Source organism: Bactrocera latifrons, unplaced genomic scaffold, assembly GCF_001853355.1.
Source record: "Bactrocera latifrons isolate USDA-ARS-PBARC rearing strain unplaced genomic scaffold, ASM185335v1 scaffold_156, whole genome shotgun sequence".
Taxonomy (NCBI): domain Eukaryota; kingdom Metazoa; phylum Arthropoda; class Insecta; order Diptera; family Tephritidae; genus Bactrocera; species Bactrocera latifrons.
Window position 1 is genome coordinate 352,243 of NW_017535030.1, and position 23,912 is coordinate 376,154.

General features: G+C 37.4%; 3 protein-coding genes across 10 annotated transcripts in view; 2 read left to right on the forward strand and 1 right to left on the reverse strand.

Annotated features, from left to right (window-relative positions):
* The window catches only part of LOC108966124 (afadin), a 56,127-nt gene extending 40,793 nt beyond the window's left edge, over window positions 1-15,334 (forward strand). For 4 of the 7 annotated variants that reach the window (XM_018928873.1, XM_018928875.1, XM_018928874.1 and 1 more), the window contains 13 exons: window positions 1,771-1,892; window positions 2,305-2,359; window positions 2,425-2,669; window positions 3,063-3,239; window positions 3,676-4,141; window positions 4,262-4,786; window positions 4,848-5,095; window positions 5,149-5,267; window positions 8,833-8,976; window positions 9,135-9,297; window positions 11,210-13,634; window positions 13,715-13,836; window positions 13,902-15,334. In XM_018928873.1, coding sequence (XP_018784418.1) covers window positions 1,771-1,892; window positions 2,305-2,359; window positions 2,425-2,669; window positions 3,063-3,239; window positions 3,676-4,141; window positions 4,262-4,786; window positions 4,848-5,095; window positions 5,149-5,267; window positions 8,833-8,976; window positions 9,135-9,297; window positions 11,210-13,634; window positions 13,715-13,836; window positions 13,902-14,091 — 5,001 coding nt within the window. In that variant the 3' untranslated portion in view covers window positions 14,092-15,334. Of the gene's footprint in view, window positions 1-1,770; window positions 1,893-2,304; window positions 2,360-2,424; window positions 2,670-3,062; window positions 3,240-3,675; window positions 4,142-4,261; window positions 4,787-4,847; window positions 5,096-5,148; window positions 5,268-5,572; window positions 8,004-8,832; window positions 8,977-9,134; window positions 9,298-11,209; window positions 13,635-13,714; window positions 13,837-13,901 lie in introns of those variants that run through there. The other 3 variants (XM_018928876.1, XM_018928877.1, XM_018928878.1) reach the window with 3 other exon arrangements.
* A 3,631-nt stretch (window positions 15,335-18,965) lies between these two features.
* On the forward strand, window positions 18,966-20,646 carry LOC108966130. 2 transcript variants are annotated; one of them, XM_018928894.1, is made up of 3 exons: window positions 18,966-20,148; window positions 20,213-20,332; window positions 20,393-20,646. In XM_018928894.1, the coding sequence occupies exons 1-2, from the start codon at window positions 18,988-18,990 to the stop codon at window positions 20,315-20,317; spliced, it is 1,266 nt and encodes a 421-aa protein (XP_018784439.1). In that variant the 5' UTR covers window positions 18,966-18,987; the 3' UTR covers window positions 20,318-20,332; window positions 20,393-20,646. The 2 variants fall into 2 exon arrangements, with proteins under 2 accessions (XP_018784439.1, XP_018784438.1); XM_018928893.1 differs by having other exon boundaries at window positions 20,213-20,646.
* Window positions 20,521-22,191, reverse strand: LOC108966117 (geranylgeranyl transferase type-2 subunit alpha). The gene has a single exon (XM_018928864.1). The coding sequence runs from the start codon at window positions 22,087-22,089 to the stop codon at window positions 20,614-20,616; it is 1,476 nt and encodes a 491-aa protein (XP_018784409.1). The 5' UTR covers window positions 22,090-22,191; the 3' UTR covers window positions 20,521-20,613.
* Window positions 22,192-23,912: the final 1,721 nt, after the last annotated feature.

A 23,912-nucleotide genomic window follows, 5' to 3' on the forward strand; every position in this document is an offset into this window, starting at 1 on the left:
ATTTTTTTCAAGAATAAACTCCTCCTCTTCGCTGTTTTTAATTTATTATATTCTGCATATGGGTTGGCTTTTGGATTTCGTCTTCTGCCAGGCTTTCCTTATGGCAACTGCAAAAACCCAATCCACTCTACTGAGAAACATTTCGATTGTTTAATTGAAGTATATTTGTTTTTTCCCCCCAACTAATTTAAGGGGCTACATCAGTAACGCATGAAAAATTAGGCGATTTTCGTGAATTTTCTCAAAAGAAAGTACTCAATTGAATGTTTCGTACTTTTTTGGACGTAATAAGGCATATTTTCAGCTATATTTAAAGATCTTTTTTTTACAAAAATATTGAAAAATAACGATGTCATGTGCTGTTTTCGGAGGTGCCAAAAAAGTGCTCCAACTGCTGACATGATTTCGGCCGAATGAGTAACTGCAACGATAAAAAATTATAAATATAAACTATCGAAAAAGCAAAAAAAAATTCTTTTGAAAGTGGCATACTGGTATAGCCTATTAACCTATTATATTATTAACAGTAATTGGAAGAACTTTAATTTTTTACGTTGCGGAGAGCCTCTCGTTGCAAATGCATATGTATCCCAATTGTCAATAAACGAAATAACAATTTGACAAAAACCATTCACCGAGTGTTAGTTACCAAATTTATCATTTTTTAATTGTGCAGGCAAATCGTTTTCTGTTGAATTTAGGCTTTCATTTGGTCATTTAATCGTATATGCATGATCGTATGTACAATGTACACCAGTAGTGGATACAGAAAACTTTCATGTGCAGCGGAGGGCTTTTCTATAGAAAAATTTTCCATCCAAGAAATTATTAGTACTAGTGTTATTTCGTAAATACTTCTGAATTTAAAATAAAATTATTTTTCGCGACATCCGTGACCCTCACCGTCGTGCATCCAGGGTTGGCATTTTAGTCTTGCTTTTGTTTTTTTTAAGTTTTTCATTGAAATTTAACGCATGCCATGCTGCCAAATATGAAAGATTCATACCCCTTATCCGCACGTAATCACATACGTACTTGCATATATATGTAGGTACGCCTTTGTCTTGATTTTAGTTAAAAAGGTGACGTGTAAATTGTGCTAAYTCCATTGTATTTTTGCTTAATTTGTGTTGGAGAGTAAATTTTCGATGCTGTGAAGCTTTAAAAACACAAACAAACATGACATGAGACTTAGTCGCATGTTATAAAAGGAAACATTAACGATTGCTTACATTTGTGCATACATATGTGTGAGYGTGTGTGCATAAATAGCGAACTGTTTCACACAAATTAAAAGTTTGATTGTGGGGACCAATCTACTGATTCGTAAAATAAAGTTAATATAAAAGGGGCGTTTATTAGCTAGTTTCATTAATGTGTACAAATGTCTGTGTGACTTGCATCACCATGTGTGTTTATGTATGCGCGGTTGCGGGCTTTTATAAKTTTGTGGACCAGCATCAACAGTCGCATTTAAATTATGCTTATTCGATTCCGTTTGTGCTTCGCTTTACTTTTGTTGACCTGTCGTATTGTTGATGCAACAACACAAGCGACTGGCGTTCGCGATGATGTGAGCTTGAACGCCCCTCATTTAGTCTGAAATGTGAATTGGTGAATATCGGAAGCTGTGCGCCATGCAGCCTTTCTCATATTTGAATGTAATTAATTTCTCCGCTTAGCATTTAACCTATTATTTTCGATAAAATGCACCCTAAGAAAGTATTTAATTGAAACTGGTTATTGTTATTGTTCATATTTTTCTTTTAGAACGGCTCTGTCGTGATGTTTGGACGTGTGGCCTCATACAGGTTTTTGGACTCACCAACCGATGGACGCTACAACCTCGCTTTGTCACAATCACAGCTGGACTCAGCCTGTCTTTACGAAAGGTTAGTGCGTCCAATGTGAAATTTTACTCTTTCTACCTTTCTTTGTAAAAAGTATTTTGTGAATTCATTATTGATGTTTAATGTTGTCTGCATTCCTTGAGCATTTAATGAACTTTGTAAGCCTACGAATGGYCGCTTTAATTTGTTCTTCTTTCATATGTTGTTTTATCTGATTTATTTTATATGTTTTTAACTTATTTGTGATACCTTTGAAACATATTTTTGTATTTTTTATTGTTGTTTTCCCCACTAAACCTCTACGACCTCGCACATTCTTTTTAATATCAACTCCCACTTCACTCAWTCACTTAAATTAACACACACATATACATATAAAACTCGCTGGTATAAAATCGTTCGAACGTACGCCAAACAACGGCAACAACAAATGTACAACAATTACGATTCGCAGTCGTTCACCAACATCGCCCGGCTCCTGGAACGATGAGGAAGGCGCATTAAACTCAGTAAGTATGCAAGAATGAAATTCAAAATGCGAAATATGAAATGAAAATTTCTACCGAATCATTAGGCGAACAAGAACGAAAGTGGGGGCACCAGCAACAATAGCGGAAATGGCAGCGGAGGTGGAGGTATGAGCGTCACAGAACAATCGTTGGGTATGCGGGATCAAGAAGAAAACAAAATGCGCTCAGCTGATCCTCTCAGTCACGCTAGCAGCGCGGCCTTCGACGGTCAAAGTATTGAGGGTAATTTGGAAAATGAAACCAAATCCATTTCAAGCTTAAAGTCGGGCGGCTCCAATAGCCAGGAAAGGTAATTTGATTACTAGCTATTTTAACAAAATTAAGATAAAAGCTTTTCAATTCTCTTTTTCAAATTTCGGAATAGCCAGCAAAATACGGAGTTTATTCAAGCAAAAAAGCTGAAATCGACAGAACTCGAATTTTCAAGAGGCATAAAAATGAGCACATACATTCTTTTTTTTTTCAATCAGTAACAGCTAAATTTACCGTTAAYATATATGTTTGTGTTGCTCTTCATAATTTCAGTTCCGTTTTGTTTTGAAATTTTCTTTTAMACCAAAGTGCTAAAACCACATTCATTGCCAAATCGTAATTTTAATACACTGTCATTTAGTTTAAATAGAATGCTAATACGTTATACAACATAAAGTTTAAGATTTGTGTTTATATATTATCTTCACAGATCCCCGAAAATGATCGGTAGTTCGGAGAATCAAGGCCAGGAGGCGATTCTACCCGCTGTCTTGGAATTTCCTGAAACACATCAGGAATTATTCCTTAGACACATCATAGGCGAATTGGATGTGAATGCGCCGCATTTCAAGCTGGCGCCAGTGTACTCTCTGTATTTATGTGCCAGGTAAAACAGTACTTACTTTTTAAGAGTGTTATTTTCAATACAATTTTCTGCATGAATTGACTTGTGAGGGCACTAATATTAAATGGGCTTCTATGTGTAGCGTTTGTGCCCAGTAAATGTGTAGTAATTCATATGTATTCGCATCTATGTGCTTTCAATTCAATACTCGCWTAAATTAACTACTTCGTTTGAGTTCACGAGATCCTTATAGGGATTTAGAGAAAAAAAGAAAATTTCCAGAAAATTTTCAAGTATGTTAAATAACAGTAAGTAATAGTATAGAAACCTATAAGAGAGTGCGAGAAACATTTTCTCGTTAATAATGGCGAAGTTGAAATATCTTGTTGGAATCAAAGAAGCAAAAAGTGCTAGATTTTCTCAACTTATATATAAGTCTAGAAATAAACGTGTAATTAATGACTTGTTATTGCTTTAGATATCGTGCATCGACCCACTATCGTCCCGAACTGCAGCCCACAGAAMGAGCCCACAAATTGACAATATTTCTGCATCATGTGGCCAATTTGATTTACACCGTTGTACAGGAACAATATTCGGACCCACGCATTCTGGCTTTTTGGATGGCCAATAGTTCGGAGTTCTTACACTTCCTGAAATCGGATCGTCATATTAGTGCGTTTAGCGTTCAAGCTCAAGAAGTACTAGCCGAGAGCGTGCAAACTGCGTTTCGAAATTTGGTGAATTGTTTCCGCTTAGAATTGTCGCAGACCTTGAATCAGTTTCTCTCGGAAACCATCGATCACGACTCGGCTGCGGGACTAGTACTCACTGTACTGGGATCCGCAATGGCTTTGCTGCGCCGTTGCCGAGTTAATGCTGCACTAACAATTCAACTTTTCAGCCAGCTTTTCCATTACATCAACGTGATTTGCTTTAATACGGTGAGCAATGAAAGTTTGTTGACCCCATTTTTATTTATTATAAATTAAAAGCATATTTAATTGTTTCAACAACGAATTTCCGTAAAATAATTAATCACGGTATGGCTTATGTGCTTTCAGATTGTGGCCAATTCCCACATGTGCACAGCGGAATGGGGGAAGGTTATGTCAGAACGCCTCCAACTTTTGGAGCTATGGGCTGAACGTCAAGGATTGGAACTGGCGGCCGACTGTCACCTGGCAAAGATCAACCAATGTGCACAGTTTCTCCAAGCACCCAAATCGTCCGTCGAAGAGATACAACAATTGGCTTGTTCCTGCTTCCGTTTGAACTCTTTGCAAATGTCCGCATTGCTACAGCAAGAAAAGATACCACGAAATTTGGTGGACACTGCAATAAGAATGGCCGAATCGGTGGCGGACGAGCTTACGCGTTCGGACGGTCGAGAGGTGCGCTTGGAAGAATCGCCAGAATTGCATTTAGCTTTGCTGTTACCCGATGATGGCTTTAGTTGTGATGTTGTACGTGGCATTCCGTCCGGTTTGGTGGATTTTTTGAATCCATTACAGCAACAAGGCATGTGTCGCCTGGCTGCGCAACCAACTTCAATTGGTTTATGGACTGTCTACATGCACCAATTCAATGTAATTTTTCTATTAACTTATTTATGCAACTATTATAATTTTTTGTGCAACCACGTTTTAGGCCCGTTCTTCAAGCGCCATGTCCAATAAATTGCCGCAACCTGAGGTACAGGTAATAAAGCTGCACAAGAACGCTAACGGCATGGGCTTGTCAATAGTAGCAGCAAAAGGCGCAGGCCAGGAGCGTTTAGGCATATATATCAAGAGTGTTGTGCCTGGCGGCGCGGCTGATGCTGACGGTCGTTTGCAAGCAGGAGATCAGCTCTTACGCGTTGACGGCCAGAGCCTGATAGGCATAACTCAAGAAAAGTAAGGATTTTATTTCAAAGTTTAAACTCGTTTCTAATCATCGCATTTTCCAGAGCGGCTGATTACCTGGTTCGCACTGGCCCTATAGTCACTTTGGAGGTAGCAAAACAAGGCGCCATTTATCACGGTTTAGCCACTTTACTACAACAACCAAGCCCGGTCATAGCGCGCGGTAAGTCCWGGAGATGTACTTCATGCTCATATCCTAGTCATAAGTAGAGGTATAAATGTAGTTGCGTGGCTTATAATATCCGTAATATTAATGAAATGAGTTAGTTATTTGCTATGAACTTAGTTTTAAACACACGCCAGTAAATGCGTAATCCGCTATAACGTTACTCAATAACAATGAATGCTAATGGCTTTTTTACTAAACTACTCCCTTACATGCTGCCAATTACCAAAAAATAAAACAATTTTCGCAACATTTCAACAAAATTAATAATAACACAACATAACAACTATAAAACTAATCAGAGCCGACAGCTTCGGCATCTACAGCGGTGTACCATGACCAGCGCCGCCACTCAATGTACAATAATCGCTACTTCGCTTCGGCTTCCGACGACAGTCTAAATCGCAGTCGACGTGAATCTTTAGTTTACGTGCGTTCATCATCCCCACCCATGCGCCGCTTGAGCGCATCCTCGCTRCAGGAGGAACTTTGTGCTAGRGGTCATCAACTACACATCGATCCACGTTATCGCGACACRCGCCCGATCGCACGATCGGTCAGCAGCCTTTATCTCTCTAATGAGAACAATTTGAACAACGTCCAAAATAACAATAATTATTTTCATAACAGTCCAGTGCGCCAACGCACCAACAGTACAGTGAACACCAGCACACCGCCGCCGTCAATATATATAGAGGAGTACACGGATCCCGATCCAGATCCAGAAAACRCCCAGAAACGATCCTCCAACGATTCATTCGCAAACTTATCCTATACTGAGGCTCATCAACCGCTCAATGAAGACGGCATAGCTTCAGTAGCCGATTCAGATGACATTCCATTTATTGATGATGGTTCACCCACTGAAGATGTGGCCACTTATGTGCCAGTTCGAAAAGAAGTTCAACAATCGCAGCTACTTCAACGCCTAGAACGGGTACCAAAACCACCGCCTGGTATCATAACTAATGTACGACGCAATGCTCCTGGTTACCGCAAGACAGTAAGTTTCGATTTGGAAGAGACGAAAGCACGGAGACGTGACAGCATTTCGCTGGATCGCGGAACGGGTATCAACCGCAAATTCCACACGCACGACGCCATAAGTAAATTCGCGCGTGCAGGTATTGAGAGTAATCGTGCTTCCTCTGAGTCGTTAGACAAAAACGAGCGAGAGCGTATACCGTTAATACAAAAAATAAGACGAGAACTGAACTCGCATCGTTCGACCTCCGGTAGCATAGCAGCCAGCACTAACTCCGGCAGCGGTTCCAACAGCAATCGCTCTTCAAATGAGTCCATTGAAAAAATGCCACTGATAACTAAACCCATTAATGATTTAAATATATGTASTGCAACAACAACGCCAACATTAATAACGACCACCATACGACCTAAGCGAGAATTAAATGCAATTCGTGCTACCTCGGGTGGCGGACTCAGCGGTAATCAACAGCGCACCAACATAAGCAAAAGGTCTGCCCCATTGCACAATCCCACCAATCTTGTAAATATCACAAACACTTCTGTTTCAAATTCAAAGCCCGTTTCCGTTTCCCGCACTTCTGATATACCATTCCATCTAAGAGCGGGCGGTAATCCAACGACAGCAGCCAAAACCAACACAGTTGTTACTATAAAAGTTCCTAGTGTATGTGAAATTGAAAGTTCCTCTGAAACTGTCCATAACTACTGTCCAGTGCGTTCACATAGCCATGCAAACATACATTTCCCAAATKGTCCAGACAACACCGATATGGATGCAGCCACAACATGCCATATTCACACCACCACACTTACCGTTTCTCAAGGTCGACAGTTGAGTTCACAAAAGAATGAGGTGGATCACCTACACCAGTTCAGTAAACCGTTTGGAGAGGGGAAAGTGCGTGAGATGACTGCATTTTTTGAACGTAATCAAACATTTGATGCCACTGGACACCCCAGAGAAGCCTGTTCTGGCTTGTCCAACGCTTTTTCAAAATCAGCATCATATTTATATCCACCCAAAGCTGCTACATCGCCCTGCAAAACGAAGAAGAACCTTAGCAAACAAGAACAATTTGACATTTTACAGCAGCTAAAGGAATGGAGTTTGCATGGCAGTAGTGGCAAAGATTACCAAATAAATTTACAAGATAGTTCTTTTCGAAATAGTTTTGAAAACGAAACCAAACAACGAATTACCGAAAATATTAATATTAATACTCAAAACAATTCAGAATCTAATGCACCTACAAATGTAATTTCTGCACCAACATTACTAACACCAGAATCAGAGCTATCCATTAGCACCACTTTTACCTGTGATTGTCCTTGTTGTGCCAATTGTAAGAGAGAAATCGTTTCAAATATCTCAGACCCTAACGAAACCACCCCAGAAAATGCCAAATCATCAATAGGCCCAACGACACCTTCTTTCAAATGCTACGACAGTTGCCCCAAAACCACGCAAAGCCAGTTGAAGCGAMAGCACAGYRTTATGTCCACTGCGAAGGGTAACACTGTGCGTACGGTGAAGCGTAATCAAAAAGAGCATCGGAATTCCGATGGAACGAAGCTCTCTTTAACGCTGGACTTGAAAGCAGGTAAAAGCACCGCTGCCACTACATCAACAACTGCGACAACTGAATATATACATTGTCCACATTCAACGACACTATCAAATAAGGAGTTATCGGAAGACGAAGTTGATGTTGCAGCCGTTGAAAGCTGACCACTAGGCGACTAAAGGTGGTGACGACATTGACCTGTTAGAAACGTAGTTCTTGCTTTCGTACGTACCAATTGGATGCCGACTTGAAGAACGAACCCAAAAATATTTTTATTTATAATATTAGTTAAAGCCATATTAAAGTTTTATTATCGAATAAAACGACATTTATATTGGCAACACTCGGATTGGCATCCCATTGGTATAGATACAAATATCCCTACACCCTGTAGAGGTTTCTTGATGATTCTTTGATTAATTCATTTGTAGGACTTAACTATTACTTTTATTATAATTAAATCTTTATTTCGTTCGTATTTTGAGTCAAAATGTTTGGACGGACGTACATTAAGGACTGGCTCAAATAAAAGAAGCCAATTTGATCAAACACCTTTGAATACTATTACATATGTACATATTTATTATAAATATACATGATTTAAACCGCAATTTATTTCCTGTTTTGTGTCTTTTTATTTGTGTAAATTTTTTCTTGTATTTATTTACTTAGAAATGCCACATTTGCACGACTTTTTTATGTCACATACATATAACTGTAAATGCACCTCTCATGCTTTTGTACAACTAATTGCAAAACTAAAAATTTTGATAATCCACTTGTTTCCTTTTCATATCTAATATTCGCCCATAACAACATCCGCATAACACACCACTCCATGCACCACCAAAATCGAAAATTATAAATGGTTGCTTACTTAATTGGTTCCGATGCACGCGCGCTGCTGTGGCGTTTGCCCCTAATTAAACCATTATGAAATTGTTTGTGCGGAATGTATATATAACCTCGCTGTCGTCGTCGGCTCAATCGTACGCCTCATGCAATCACAGGTAACCGCCGCATGTCTGAACGTGACCTTTCAAGAATGGGCGTAGCCGATTCCAAAAATGTTGGCCCTCTCATACCCAACAATCATTTATCAAATAGTAAATCAGTACCAGCACTACACCATCACACCGGAAGTGGTACTATTTGTAAGTCAAAATTAACACAATTACCTTTTTTAATATAAAATATAAAAAAAAGTTAATTATTTTACAAAATTTTCATTTGATTATAAATATACATTATTAGTCATAGTTGCAGATTTCTAAAATACGCAAGCATTTAATAAGTGTTCTCTATCGTTTAGCCATGAATGCTTCGAAATCACGCAGCACCCACAGCCTCATCACCAATCCCAACAGCAACTTCACTGGCGGCATCAACAGCCTAAACAACAACGAGCARGGCTTCTATCAGAACTTAAGCGTTTACCGTGCACAAAATCAAAGTCAACCGATTTTAGCCGAAAGGTGAGACTTCCCAATTCAACTCAACTAAACTCAGTACGATTTTAAATCCGAAAAATATCTGAATACAACAATTACAACTTGAGGTCTGCTTGATTTAAAGCATCACTGATCGAGCTGAGTTCGAAAAAGAACGATTTGATTCGATAAATATATCTATATATATGTATATATTCTTGTTCACCTTGTATACAAAACTAATATTTTCTTGATGTGTTGCACATACATATGTACATACTTTTACATTCACGTACTACATAATTTGTATATACACAAAGCTGCTCGAAATGCAACGGACCCAATAACAGAGAGTTTCAAAGTCATGTCTTGATTAATGAAGAAACACTTCATTGCATTACGTGCTCTCACAATATTTTATACACCTAGTTGGTGGTTTAATTTGGAGGTGCATATGCACATTGACCACCAACGGCAGCACTTAAGCCAAGTGGGTTTATTTGACTCACTAAAGAACACGATTCAAGATTTGTTTTGCATACTTCACACTTGTTTTAATATTGTGATAGTCTCATGTGACACATTACAAAGAAAATTAAAATACAAATATTTCGAATTATASAGTTTAAGGACTTTAGACTTTCAGTAGCTTGTTGAAAGCGTAAGACGTGCATACTGTTCGAAATTAAGGGGTTASAAAAACGTTTGTTGGCACGGAAAGAGCATGGGAAGTGCAGGGCGCCTCTTTGAATAACTGGTATAGTTTGTTCGATTTGCTTCTCTTTAACGTACCGTGAATCGAGAACAGCCCATAATATCTTCTAATAATGCAAAGCAGAGTTTTGGGCAACTTTCATTTTTTTAACGCTTTGGCAAACAACACCACGAAAAACAAAGTGTGGATTCTCACAAAGTATGGATTGTCAATCAAAGCAAGGATAGTCGTATGTGAATCGGTCATTAATTTTCTTCCAGCTTTGAAAGTGCAAGCTGTGGTACTCGAACCACAGTCTTTATTGACTTGTGATTCAGTTGATTGAGAACATATCTATATTGAAAATATTTATTTTTCAGAAAATTTCACAMAATGTTTTTTTAAATATTAACAAAAAAAGTTAACATCTGTTACATCTAATCTATAATACCCTTCACAAATAAAAATACATGCGAGGAATTGATTTTGATAGGAATTTGTATGGCATCTATATCTAATAGTGGTTCCGACAAATGAGCAGCTTCTTGAGTTGAAAAGGACATGCGCAAAATTTCAATCCGAAATCTCAAAAACTAAGGAACCAGTTCACCTATATATATAGACAGACGGACATGGCTAGACACACTCAGCTCTTCATGCTGATCATTTATACATAATTTTATATTATACACATACTTAATATACTCTGYTCCGGGTATAATAAGACCAACTTGGAGCCAAGAACTTTACTTTTTGGTCACTTTCATTTCCATTTAGTCAAATGGAGTTTTTCCTAATGGTCACTTACCTAAATTTATTGAACTGTTTAGATGTCAGTCCGTTGCTACKACTGCCATATCTTCATAATTAAAACGTACACAAATTTAATTCCTTAACAACATCCTCAAATATATTTTGGGAATGTTTTCAAGCGGTCGTAGAAACTACGTAAATCGAAGTAGTGCATTTCTACCCTTTCTCCGTTCTTGAAGAGATTTGACTAAGGTAATTAACGTTTTTCCAAAAGCCATTCAGAGTGCTATATTTATTCTTTCTTAAAAAAAAAAAATTTTTTAAAAACGGAACACAATTTTTTTACTTGAGGAACTAATTATGGGTTAGTCAGAAGAGTAATTCGTAATAGAATAGATGTTGATGTGTATTTCTATATTTGATAGCATTCGTTTTTACAGACTTGTATTTACATATAGTCTTTACACTTTAGTAATATTTAGTTTTGCTTCAAATTTCTACCTCATTCAGACCGTCAATATCGCTTCATTCCGCAATGAGCACTCACAATGGAAACTCTTCCAACAACGGACCAAATCCAATATTGTCACCAGCAAATGGAACCACGTCAATGCACCACCCAGCATTTACATCGCAACAACAACAGCAATTGCATCACTCATCAATAACTTCTCCAACAGGATCTAACATGCCACCGACCCGCCCAGCGTCCGCATATTATCACAATGCCAACACAGTGCCATCGACAAACAACAATCAACTGCAACAGAGCTTGGCAGCACAACAACAACAGCAATTTATGCACCACCCACACAATATGAGTGCAAGCAGCAGCAATTTGAACAGTGGCAACATGACAGCAGCCACCCTTCAGCAGTACCAGCAGCAGCAACAACAACAACAACAACAACAACATTTGTCACAAATGCCGCCACACTCCTCATTGACGATGGGAAACCGATCGAGAAGCACACAAAACTTCAATCGGGATTTGCAAAATCAGCATAGCCTGCGTATGCAACAAATGATGGCGCCGTCAATGCCGAACATTAGTGGTTTATACCAGCAACAACACATGTCAGCCAGTCAGAGCATGCAGAATGTAAATATGAGCGGAGTGGACACGGGTATTGCGTATCAAAATGGTGGCGGGGCTGATACTTTTATGCAACAGCCGCATCAACAACAACAACAACAGCAGCAGCAGCACTCACCASCTGGTCAAACACTTCGTCGCAATCCACGTCACGAGTTAATGTCGCAGGCTGGCGGTGAAGGTGCGCAACATTCGCCCAACCCAATGCAACAGCAAAACTTTGTATCGTTGCCGCCGAAGCCGGGTAGCATGCAACAGGCGTCCCCGATGAAGCAACAACAGCAGGCGCAACAACTTCCTCCCACTGCACCGAAACCACACCCAAGTCGCTTGCAACAACAGCAATATATGCAGCACCAACTGCAACAACAACAACAACAACAAGGTCATCAGCAGCACCATCCGACGTACCAGCAAAGCCTTGAGGATAAACCTCCACTGCCGCCAACAGCGACACATCCACTTTTCAAACCCACACAGCAAATAACACCGGGCATGAATTATGTTGCCAGCWCCATAGATCCCCCCAAAGGTGGTTATGTGCCAGTGTCATCCACAGTAGCGGCACAAAACCAGAAAAACTTCATGGGTACCAATCCGTGGGAACGTGARGAGCGCGAAAAGGAAGTTGAAATTCGACGGGAGCATATACGTCAATGGAGAGAGCAACAAATAGCCGAACTGTCGTCCTTGCCACAAAGGACACCGCAACAAGAAGAACAGTTAAAGACATTAATTCTGGAACGTGATTTTGAAAGACGCGCGCAGGAGGTGGAAGAGCATGAGGATGAGAGTGAAACCTCGTATGAAAAAGAAAATTTACAAGAAGCTTATCGCCTACAAACAAGCTCTTTACAAAATCCGCTGACGAATTTCAGACAAACAGAAATAAAAAATTCAACCCTCTCCGACAATGTTGTAGGAGGTTCTAATAGCACTTCCGGATCTTTAGACGCATCGCCGTTATCATCAGCGCGCAATTCAGCAGCTGGTGGATCAGATGTAGCATCGGCTCAACAACAACTACAGCCACCACCTTTGCCGAACAATCCACCCCCACCGGTTGGAGTCAATGCGACAACCGTGGTGCAACCTAAAAGTATTTTGAAGAACAACCGTTATGATAGCGGCAACGGTACGGCACCATCATCGCCATCCAAATCGCAAAAATCAACGAGTTTCGCAGACGATAGACATTTACAAACTGAGCACCCCATTTCAAGTTTGGCCAAGGATCTTTCGCAATTGTCAATAAATAGCCTAGGTTCTACTGGCGGCCTCGCATCCACCTCGGGCGCTGGCACCTCTCCACCACACAATGCCAGTRTAGACAATTCAGCAGTTCCACCGCCTCCACCACCAGAACGGAACAGCTCGTATCTCATAATGTCACAACAAAAATTACGCAAMTCTTCCATCGGACTACTAAAGACCGCCACAAGCAATTCCGCTGATTTGCTCAATCAGAATCAGAGCTTAGTGAAGAAGGCKAATATGATGAATAACAATGCTATAATCAATAATAATAATAACAACAACAACAGCTTGAATTCGCCCACATCAGCAGTGGCTGCGAACAGCACGGCGATGAACAGCAACAATATGACTCAAATTTCCACACCGGAACTGTCGCCGTCAGGCTACCTGAGCAGCAGCAGCAGTAGCAACATGTTGTTGCGGGATAATAAGCGCGTCTCATTCCATGACGAGGAAAACAACTACACGGGCGGTTCACAGTTATATGGAGCAAGCGGCACAGGATCRTCTTCCGACATGTATGCTACAAATGTCGACAACCAAATGCCTCTAGACCTGGATGCCATACTAGAGGATAGGAACGTAAGTGATTTGGAATCAATGACTCCTCCTAAACCAAAATTGGTTCTAATTCGCAAAAAAAAAAAATATTTTCATTGTAGCATCGCGCGCGTATGTTCGACAACACGGTCTTAGAAACAATGCCAACTTCATCGGATTCTGTTCTCTGGAATACAACAGTGCAATCCACTCCAGGTGTTATTGGAGCACAAGAAGTATACAGGTAAGTGCTAAACTCTAATTATATATCGAATAAAAAAATATCTAAACCGTCTCCTAATTCTAAAGGGATCCCCGCCAACGACGACTTGCCGAAAAACAACAGCAACAGCAGCAACGCAGTACCGAAGCTGTCCCAGAGAAATTGTCGTTTAAAGAGAAAATGAAAATGTTTGCCTTAGAATCGGGAGAGGACAACACGCCYAAAGACAAACTGAAAATCTCACGAGCACAACGAGACATCGACGCTGTACACTGACTTACAAGCCTCTAACACCACCATACACCAACAAATGTACACAAAACTAGAATATGCTTAAGTAAAAGAAAACCAATAATAACAATAAAAAATAAATAAAAACGAATTTGCTAAGCAAGGCAATAATTTATAATATTATGTAATAAATAAAAACAAACGCAAAGTAAATATTTAACCGAAGAAGCAGACGAATGTGAAATTGGAATTGCTTTTGAATGAAGAAAGAAACGATATGTTTATTTAGTTTTAGTTCTTTAACCTTGTACACAACAAACATTTAGTAGTGCGTGCATACGTATATAATAAAAAATCATTAGATTATTATTGTGCATTAAGTGAAATGTAAAGTATTTTAATTGAGTAGTCGATACTAAGAAAAAGTTCAATAATTTTTCGTATGCGTAGTTATTAGCTTAAGATCGATAAAGTATGAAATGCAAATGAATTTGACACTCGAAATATTTACCTACAAACTTTTATTGAAAATAGGCAATATCCCTTACCACGAACATATGTATGTTGATTCGTTTCGAAACTGAAGCAGTGAACTCAAGCGACAACAAACGTACTATTTTTATAACTAAATTTATTAAAGAAATTATTGTCATATTATACACCGTACGACAGCTTGCGTAAATGTCAGTTAAAATACAAATACTTATAACTCAATATATATTTTATATCCGTTATTGAAAGTGTATATTTTCGCAAGCTGAAAACCCAGAAATGCGAAAATTAGTGTAACTGTAAACAAATCTTTAACAAATACAAAGAAGGAACACGAAACGGGTTTCTTTTCGATGAACTATGGCTTTAATGAAGAAATCATGAAAGAGGGAACTTATTATGAAATTTATTGATTGTAAAAACAAACTTCTAACAACAAAAGTAATATATTTATATATACATATTTTAGTGATGTGYGTAATGCTAAATTGTTATATTCGAATAAGTCACTAGAAACACATATGAATTTACAATATATAGATAAAATTAATTAACATGCATTCCAAACTCGTTCTCTGTACTAAGAAGTTGGTATAAGGAATTTTGAAGTCAACTGCAATGCAACTCTAATTGAAGATTTCGTTTATTGAAATTAAAATGTCCAAACCATTTATGTATACATTTTGTAATAAGTATTCCGGTAGTTACACGTAAGCTTGAAAAGTTCAAACATGAACACTCTATGTTAATAACATTAAARTAAATCAAAATATATAATATTTCACAAGAAAACTTATAACCGTTCTTTGTAAAAACTTTGACTCTCCACCAATGACTAAAAAGTCTTCTGAATTTTGGACGTTTTACTAATTACTTTATTTTAGAATGCCATATATAACTGCATCTCTACATATTTACCATTTTTGACTTCTTTAGATATTTGAAATCGCTGCACAACCCCTTTTGCCTTGGACACAGACTCAAGACAAGAAAAATATACGCGACAAGGTATTGATTCTATTGAGAATTAATGCCACTAAGAGGCATTCATTTAATTTGATTGCAGCTGAAAATTACGTTCTGGTACATTAAATTARTAATTTGTTGTCATTGCATATCACCGCAACAAGTACATAAACTACTTTCTGAATTCACTACCTTATTTCATTAGTCATATTTCATATACAACTACTAGGAAATAAATTAAAAACTTCAATCGGTACAACAAGAAGACCGTGAAATGCTTTAATCTTAAAATATAGAAAAAATTAATATTTTGAACATTTTACTAAAACTTTACATAACCTTAAAATTAAGTAAAAATATATGATATTTATGTATGTACAATATATRACTAGTTGGTGTAAGTACGTTTACCTATGCTTCCGTTCCTAAACACTAAACGTTTGAGTATATGTAGAAGGGTAAATGTTTATGAAGGAATTCAGGCAAAGCCTAACCCCCGAATGCTTTAAGACGACGAAAGAATTTATTAAAAGAAAAAGCTAAAATTAACAAAAGTTGGACATTTTAATACAACCAGAATCTCAAAACTCTGAACTGGCATATGATATGTATTGATATATTTACATACTTATTTGTAATGCTGCACCGCAAATCGTTAACAGTTACACAAACAGAAGCAAAATATCTAAGAAAGCAAGGGAAACGTAAATGGTTATATTTAACAATCCGACTTGAAGATATAAGGAGAGAWAGTTTTTGAACTCGCTGAATATGAAATTAATTAGCTTTAATTAATATGTCGAAAATAATATTGAAATAACAGTAGTATGTAGTAAATGTGTCTTTATCCTTTTTGAACTATAGTAGGAAAATACCAACTGAAGTATCTCGAAAAACTAATTAACATTATGCACATTGTTAAGAAAATATATCTTAGAATAAAGTGTTCTAGCTTAGTTTTAAAAAGCATAACTAACGACTAAAATGTGTTCTTACTAACCTACATATTCTGAAAAATGATTTAAATTGCGCTGATATTGCAAATATTGTTGTTATTGTAGTGCCAGAAAAGTACAGTACTCGACCGAATAAAAATTCGTGTCCGTTCCGGTTACTTACAATTCAACTTCATACAATCTAACTCGTTATTATGAAGTTCAACTATTTTCTGCCGAAAACCTCGGCAGCAAGGATGAGGGGAATGACTCCCATCTCGAACTGTTGTTGAGGGACAGCACGTTGAGGTGGTACACCGATGGCTCGAAGATGTCGGAGGGAATCGGTGCAGGGATCGTGGGCYCACGCACAAAGCTCTCTATACACATGGGAGTGTTCCCGAGCATCTTCCAGGCAGAAGTGTTTGCCATAAGTCGGTGTACAGAAATAAATCTCCATCGCAATAGCGAATAGCCATGTTCAGTGATAGTCAAGCAACACTGAAAGCGATCTCTTCCTACGAAATCAAATCGCTATTAGTGCAGGAGTGCAGGGAAAGGCTGAATAGCCTTGCGGAACGAAACCAGGTACACCTAACCTGAGTGCCTGGCCACAAAGGGATAGCCGGCAATGAACTGGCGGACGAGCTCGCCCACYCTGCAGCCTCCACCAAGATGGTAGGACCCGAATCAATGTTTCCGGATAGGGATCGCATCGCCTCACTAGCACCCGGTAGGCTACTGGACTTCATCGGTGCGCTGGGGCTAAATGAGTCTTTGTGAGTTAGGARAGGGCACAATAGACCTAAGGTCGCGGTGCATTCCTCATCTTTAAATCTAATCTAATTTTCTGTCAAAGTTTCATTGTTGTTGCTAACCTAAAAATGAAGATTTGATAGATAACACTACTCAACACAACTGTAGGAAAAATTGTGGAATTTTTGAGGTGTAAAGATTTCGGATTTGAGTTCAAAAAAATTTCCCATCACCTACAGCTTTTTTTTTGTCATCTTAGTAAATGGTGGTGGTTTGACCTCTAAACCTCTTGAAGACAACACAAAAATCCTACACGTTTTTTTATTTCTTGGTTTTAGCAAATCAAAATTAAAAAGAAACAGAAACATTGTTTCGAATTTACAGATGGCTGCTAATCTGACATTGAGAAAACGGCCTAAATGAGATGAAGGAACATTAACACAAGCTCAGCAGTTCCTAGCTGACGGTAGTTTTCAAAAAAGCAATTTAAATGATTTTAACTATGGGATCAACGATATCTATGATTTTTACAAAACCTCTTATTAAATATCACTACCACAAGGTTCGTGCGCAGTGGATAAAACACAAATGACTGAAGAAGAGTGAAAAGTTTCAAACATTTTATATTATTCAAAAATTATATTCCTAAGAATAGTAGTAGATCGTATCGGCTTTTTATAGCCGAAACACTTCCCACGGTCCATTAGTTCTATTTTTAATCACACCTATAACGCAATCCATCGTAGAAAAATTTCCTACCACTGAATCCATGTGAATTCGAAATTTCGAAACTTTTGTTTCAATTGACAATTTTGATTTTGACATTTTAAAATAAGCTGGGTGAAGAAAAAGTTTAAATTTTGATGAATAAAACTGAAATCGTTTATTTTCAAATTGAATTTACGAACAAAATACGGATCCTCTGACTGCCACTCTAGGAATGTCAAACTTACGTTCGGAATTGTACGAATTATATGATAGCCTTTGCGTATCTTTCCCGCAAAAAAAACAGTAAACGATGGATTGCGTATTAGGCTGATTGCTTCCATATTGTAGCTTGCCTGGACCAGCTTCGGCATTCTTCTTCAGAGGATCAACAAATTTTTCACCTTCCTATTTATTTGTGCAAAGTAAATAAATAAAATATTTTTTACTCAGTTTCCATTTTTTTAAATACTTTTTTTTTTTAAATAAACGCTTTAAAGTGCAAATTTTTTCAACGCATCCATACTGACACAGATTTGAAAACTGTAATACAAAAAAATGTTGAACTTTCTACTTTAGTTTTACTGGAATTCAATTCATTTAGTAACTATATCGAAAACTCGAAGCGGAAATCCCTGGGGAACCGTTTATTTTTATTAATGCTATTGCTTATAATGCAGTTACGAACAAAAGCAGAAGAAATAAAAAACCGATAACACAATTAATGATTTTTTCTTCACATTCGTCTCACTGTACATAACATGATGTTGGTTCAACGGTTTTCGGCAACGAAAACCGTTTTTTATGAACGGCAACGTATTCGTCATGGTATGAGCGCAATTCCTCATGATGAAATTGTTGAACAGGACAATTACTCTCAACCCAAACGACCGGTGAAATCAAATCTGTGTTAAGTAAGAATTTATTAATTAACACTGTAATTATTTTTTTTAGTGGCAACGCCAACATCATTTTAATCGATAGCATGTTAAAATCATATGTTTTTGTTTACATATGAATCAGGAACAAGTTTAAAATTCCTTCACTGTTGGAAATTGTATTGGATAATAAAATTGCTAAAGAAAGAATGTATAAAATAACTTCACAATTTGAAGAATCATCTGAAAATATTATAAGTCCATTGATGTTGAATAATGATTGTTGGCTTTTGATTTGCGGTTTACTTGCGTTTAAAGATATATTAAATCTGTCCAAAGTGTCACAATCATATAAAAACCTTGTGCAATACCTTCTATTACCGTCGAATTTAACGAAATGGGAAATTTCATTTTCGTACGATATCATCGGTTTAGATGACTTTAAATTTATTCTAGATTCTATTTATACAACCGTTCGAGAACTGCGTATGTTGTTTCTACCTGAACGGCATTTTGAGCTTTTGAGTTCCTACCGATTCCCAAACGTCACTAAAATACGTATTACATTATCACGCCCCATGGATGAAGCAGATATCTCTACGCTAAGCTACGTGTTTCCAAATTTGCAACACTTCTCCCCTCATGGAATTTGCAGCAGTAAAGCAATAGAATTATTCGCAAATGTGGAACATTTGACACTGACATGCTGTAGAAACTTAACTAAAAGTGATTTAGGACATATACTCTTATCACTTAATTTGAAATCATTAAAATTAGATATTTTTAAAAAAGTTTCTCCTTTAAATCGTGAAGAGTTTTTAAAATTCAGTAAAATTGTACTCTTAACTCTCAATCGAATTGAGCTGGGACTTATTTCTGGAGTTAATTTATCCGATGTTCATAATCCAATTATATTTAGTGATCTTAAAGTGTTAATAATAACAGGTAAACTTATAGAATCAACAGAGCTTGATAAACTGTTTGGAAACATTCAATTTATTGTGAGCAGAGATGTGAGTTCTATAGAGATCGCCAACGTTTCTGATGACTTCCTTAGTACATATTTCAATACAGAAAAGTACGACTTTTTGAAACGTGTCAGTGTTTTGAAATTTATAAATACCACCATTTTGAATAACGTGATTAGTGTGCCTTGCAAGTATAATGATCTTAGAGAGCTTTATTTTTTCTACTGTCATGCAGCAATAAATTTGGATATTTTAACCATTATATCGAATAGTCAGAAGTTAGATGTAATAAGCTTTGAGGAGTGTGATATCCCACATATTGTCATTGAAAAAGCTTTTATAAGGGACCACTTAGGTGTTCGGAGAAATCAACTCATATTGAACTGGTGTTCCAAAGAAAAGGTATCCGGTAAAACATCAATGCTTTTTCTACAGTAAAATCTAATTACGTTAATTACATTTACAGAATCCTGATGTACATTGCTATAATGAGTATCGCAATTTGATAAAATTAACAAATGTCTCACATATTTCCAGTAATTTTGATTCTATGACAATACAATTTAAGTAATTTATACATATATATGTACGTACAAACTGTGGATTATGCATACGAAACGTATTTTTAAAAGTGGTCTTAATTTAGATTTGTTATTACATGATGTAGTCCTTCTATGAAAGTATTGCACGAAAATTTGGTTATTTGGGATGACAGGAAGGGTGACAATACAAACATGCTTATTCAAAATGAGTAATTAAGTAGATACTGTATGGTTTAAATTTGTTTACTTATATTTAAAGTCCTGCTTTATAAAATGAAGATATTAGTTTACTTAGACATCGATAAATGCCTGGTTGTACACAATATTATTGAATATTAAATGCAACAAAACCTTGCAATTGCTTTTTATCACTGTAATGGTTTAACTTTTCTGGTACCAAAACTTTGTCTGCGATACATAAATACTGAGGATAGAAAATGGCGTTTAAATGTTCTTCATTACGCAAGTCGAATTCTCCTGGAAAATCCTCCGAACTTGCCCAGTCCAATAGATATTTTTCCAATATCCATTTAGATGCCATGTCTCTGTAGTAGTTCTCGCGAAGTATATCAACTTTTTCAAGTTTTTCCAAATATTTCAAAGATTTATCATGATATTTTTGAGAGTCTATAGCTCGCATCAATAAAGCAGATGTCAGCAATGTCCACTTACTATCTGGTTCGTATTCTAACAAGCTTTCGCACGACTCTAGTTGCGTTTGTAATTCGTTTAAAACATTTTCCGTAAATGTAAAAGACTGGTTTGGTGGTTTGAAAAAGTATAGACTCTGGTTGTATGTCTCTAAAGTAATTTGTTTCACATTGATGTCGGTAAYGTGCAACTCCAAAAGATATTGATCGCTAATATCCTCTAAAACCTTATCACCGTTAAGGGAACAAACCCATGTAGTATCTGATTTAGCACCGTTAATAGACTTCCAATTTGTAATTTTTTTCTTAATATTTCCCTCRGAATCAGTTATTACAACATCTTCGTCGGTTAAAATAATTGGATTAGTGAATGATAGGACCGCACGATTATTATCGCAGCGGAAAGCACATACATCTAATTCTTGACGAGAGTAACCTAATAACCATCTTTGATAAAACCATGCACTGCTATCATTTGGATCTGTAAATGCGGCCGTAAGTACCATTTCCAGTTCTTCTTTCAATTTTTCCTCATTCATCGCTCGCTTTGGTTGCGCATCRCCTTCATAGGGATACAATTGAGGTAACAATAAGCTGCGATGATGCCAGGATGAATAATTCGAGAAATTAGCTTTTATTTTTTCTGTGCAAAAATCCAGTTCGTTTTGTTTAGATATGCGTGCCTTTTCAACCACATAGCGGCGATAATCCCAAGTGTGAAAATTTCGTTCATCCATTTTTAAATATTTACTGCACAGCATGACTTCCCGCTCCCAATTAGCAGTAGGACTGTGTTCTAATGTCCAGCACCGATGATGCCAGCCATTGTACGATTTGGGATTTACTAATAAGCACTGTTCGCTAAAATTTAATTCGGTATCGTATATTGCTTGCCTCTGATCCACATCGTCGATATTAAATGATTTTTGTTCAACACATTCCCTTCTAATGTTCCATAATGTTGAAACATCTGGATTTCTAAGTAGTATTTGCGAAGTAAGCACCAGCATTTCGTCATCCAGTTGTTGTAACCGACGTTTTTCCTGTATTTTTGCCATTGCGGCTCTATAAGCTTTCACCTTAAGCGTTTGCTCTTTTTTCTTACGCTCGCGTTCCTCTTCAGTTGTACGAACTTTCAGTCTTCCGTGCATGTTGGAATGGATGTTATTTTATTTATTTTACGTGGAATAGGAAGTTTTAATCAATTCACTGAGTCACTAATGCTGATAAAATGATATCCACTTCTGCAGACACCAAACAGCTGACAACAAATATTAATCACACAGTAATCGATATACCTATGTTGCCAGATAGTTAATACAAATATATTTGTCTAAAGTGATCATCTATTGTTTTGTTGCATTCGTACGTCACGTCTACCGTACGTGCGTTTATGATGGTATTGAAAGCAACTTTTTTTTTTATTAAAAATAACAGAAATATTACCAACATATATTTACCATATGTAGGCATATACTTTTCTCTCCCTATTGCTAACAGTAAATAATCTTTAGTTAATAGAGCATTTGTTATATTTTCATTTAAGGCAGCCATTATTCAGATTAAGAAATTTGGATTATCTTTTGGTGGAGCCAAAAAGGTGGCGTATTTTGACTGGGACAAAATTTAGATATGTTTCATTTCCTTGTCAAATCATAATATGCCAAAGATAAGGTTTTAACATATGTAATGTTGGTCTAGAAGAACTTGCTTTGGAAGTGAAAGTTTTAAATTCAAATTTACGTTATATATATTTTGGTAATAGACTGGCCGATGTTTAATTATTCCTTTAGTTTATATATATATTATATTTAAATTGATCGGGTAGTTTGTGGCCATAGACCAATTTTTGAACAGGCCAAATATATCATCCTCTCTATTTTGGCGTTGTTCCTAGACTTTTTTGAGCATCAGCGTTATACTRAAAATACGTATGGGAATAATTTTTACTTTTCTCAAATCAGAGTTAGAGGTGAAGAAATCGGTTGTGAGTTAGAACGAAAATTATTATAATAATAAATGGAGTAATGAGGTATAGTCATGTTTATGGGTACGCAGTTATAATCGTAGGACTAGCAACCCTGTGACGCCTGGAGTCACGGATAAAAGAGTGAAAGTTTCAGCGGAGCTACTCCAACATATTCGGTTTAAGGGTTCGCGAAGGTTTGGGAAGGTGTCCATGCGCAGCTGGTTGATGTCCTCGTAAAAGTAAAGGTTGACATCACCGCCGTTCACGAAATGCWATGCAAAGGACAAGGACGGAGAAGAAGGTTCTAGTGGCATTTACTACAGCGGCCTTATAAAGGGGACCAATTTGGTGTGGAATTCGTGGTGGGAGAAAGACCCAGTCGCCGAGTCCTGGCATTCACTCATTTGGATGAGCGTCTAGCCACAATCCGCATCATTAAAATTTTTTATTATAACACTGATTTACGCCCACGTCCCATTTAATAGAAGGACTATATGACCAAATAAGCATTTTATGAGCGGCTGTAGTACGCTTATGAAAATTGACCCCTGCACGATGTAAAAATTGTGTTTAGCGTTTTAAACGCCACAGGTGATAAAGAAGGCATCTTTGGTAGAACAGTTAGAGAATTCAGCCTTCATGGCGAAACCTTTCCAAATGGGTTGAGGCTCATTAACTTTGCAGGTTTTATGGTTGTCTGTAGTACTATATTCCGGCACGAGAAAATCCATCAAGCTACTTGGCTGTCTCCCGGTCGAAAGGTTCGAAATCAGATCGATCATGTTGTGATAGATGGACGACATGTCTCCAAAGTCCTTAATGTGTGTACGAGGACCTAACATCGCCACCGCCGCGAAGATACGCGCCCGCCTCGGTGCAGCAAAGCACGACCACACTACGTGCGAAATGGGATAGATACCGAGAGTTAATTAGGGAAGCGAGACGCATATGCAGACCAAAAAAGAGAGAGGCCGTAATGCGAGAGTATGAAAAGCTTGAGAAGCT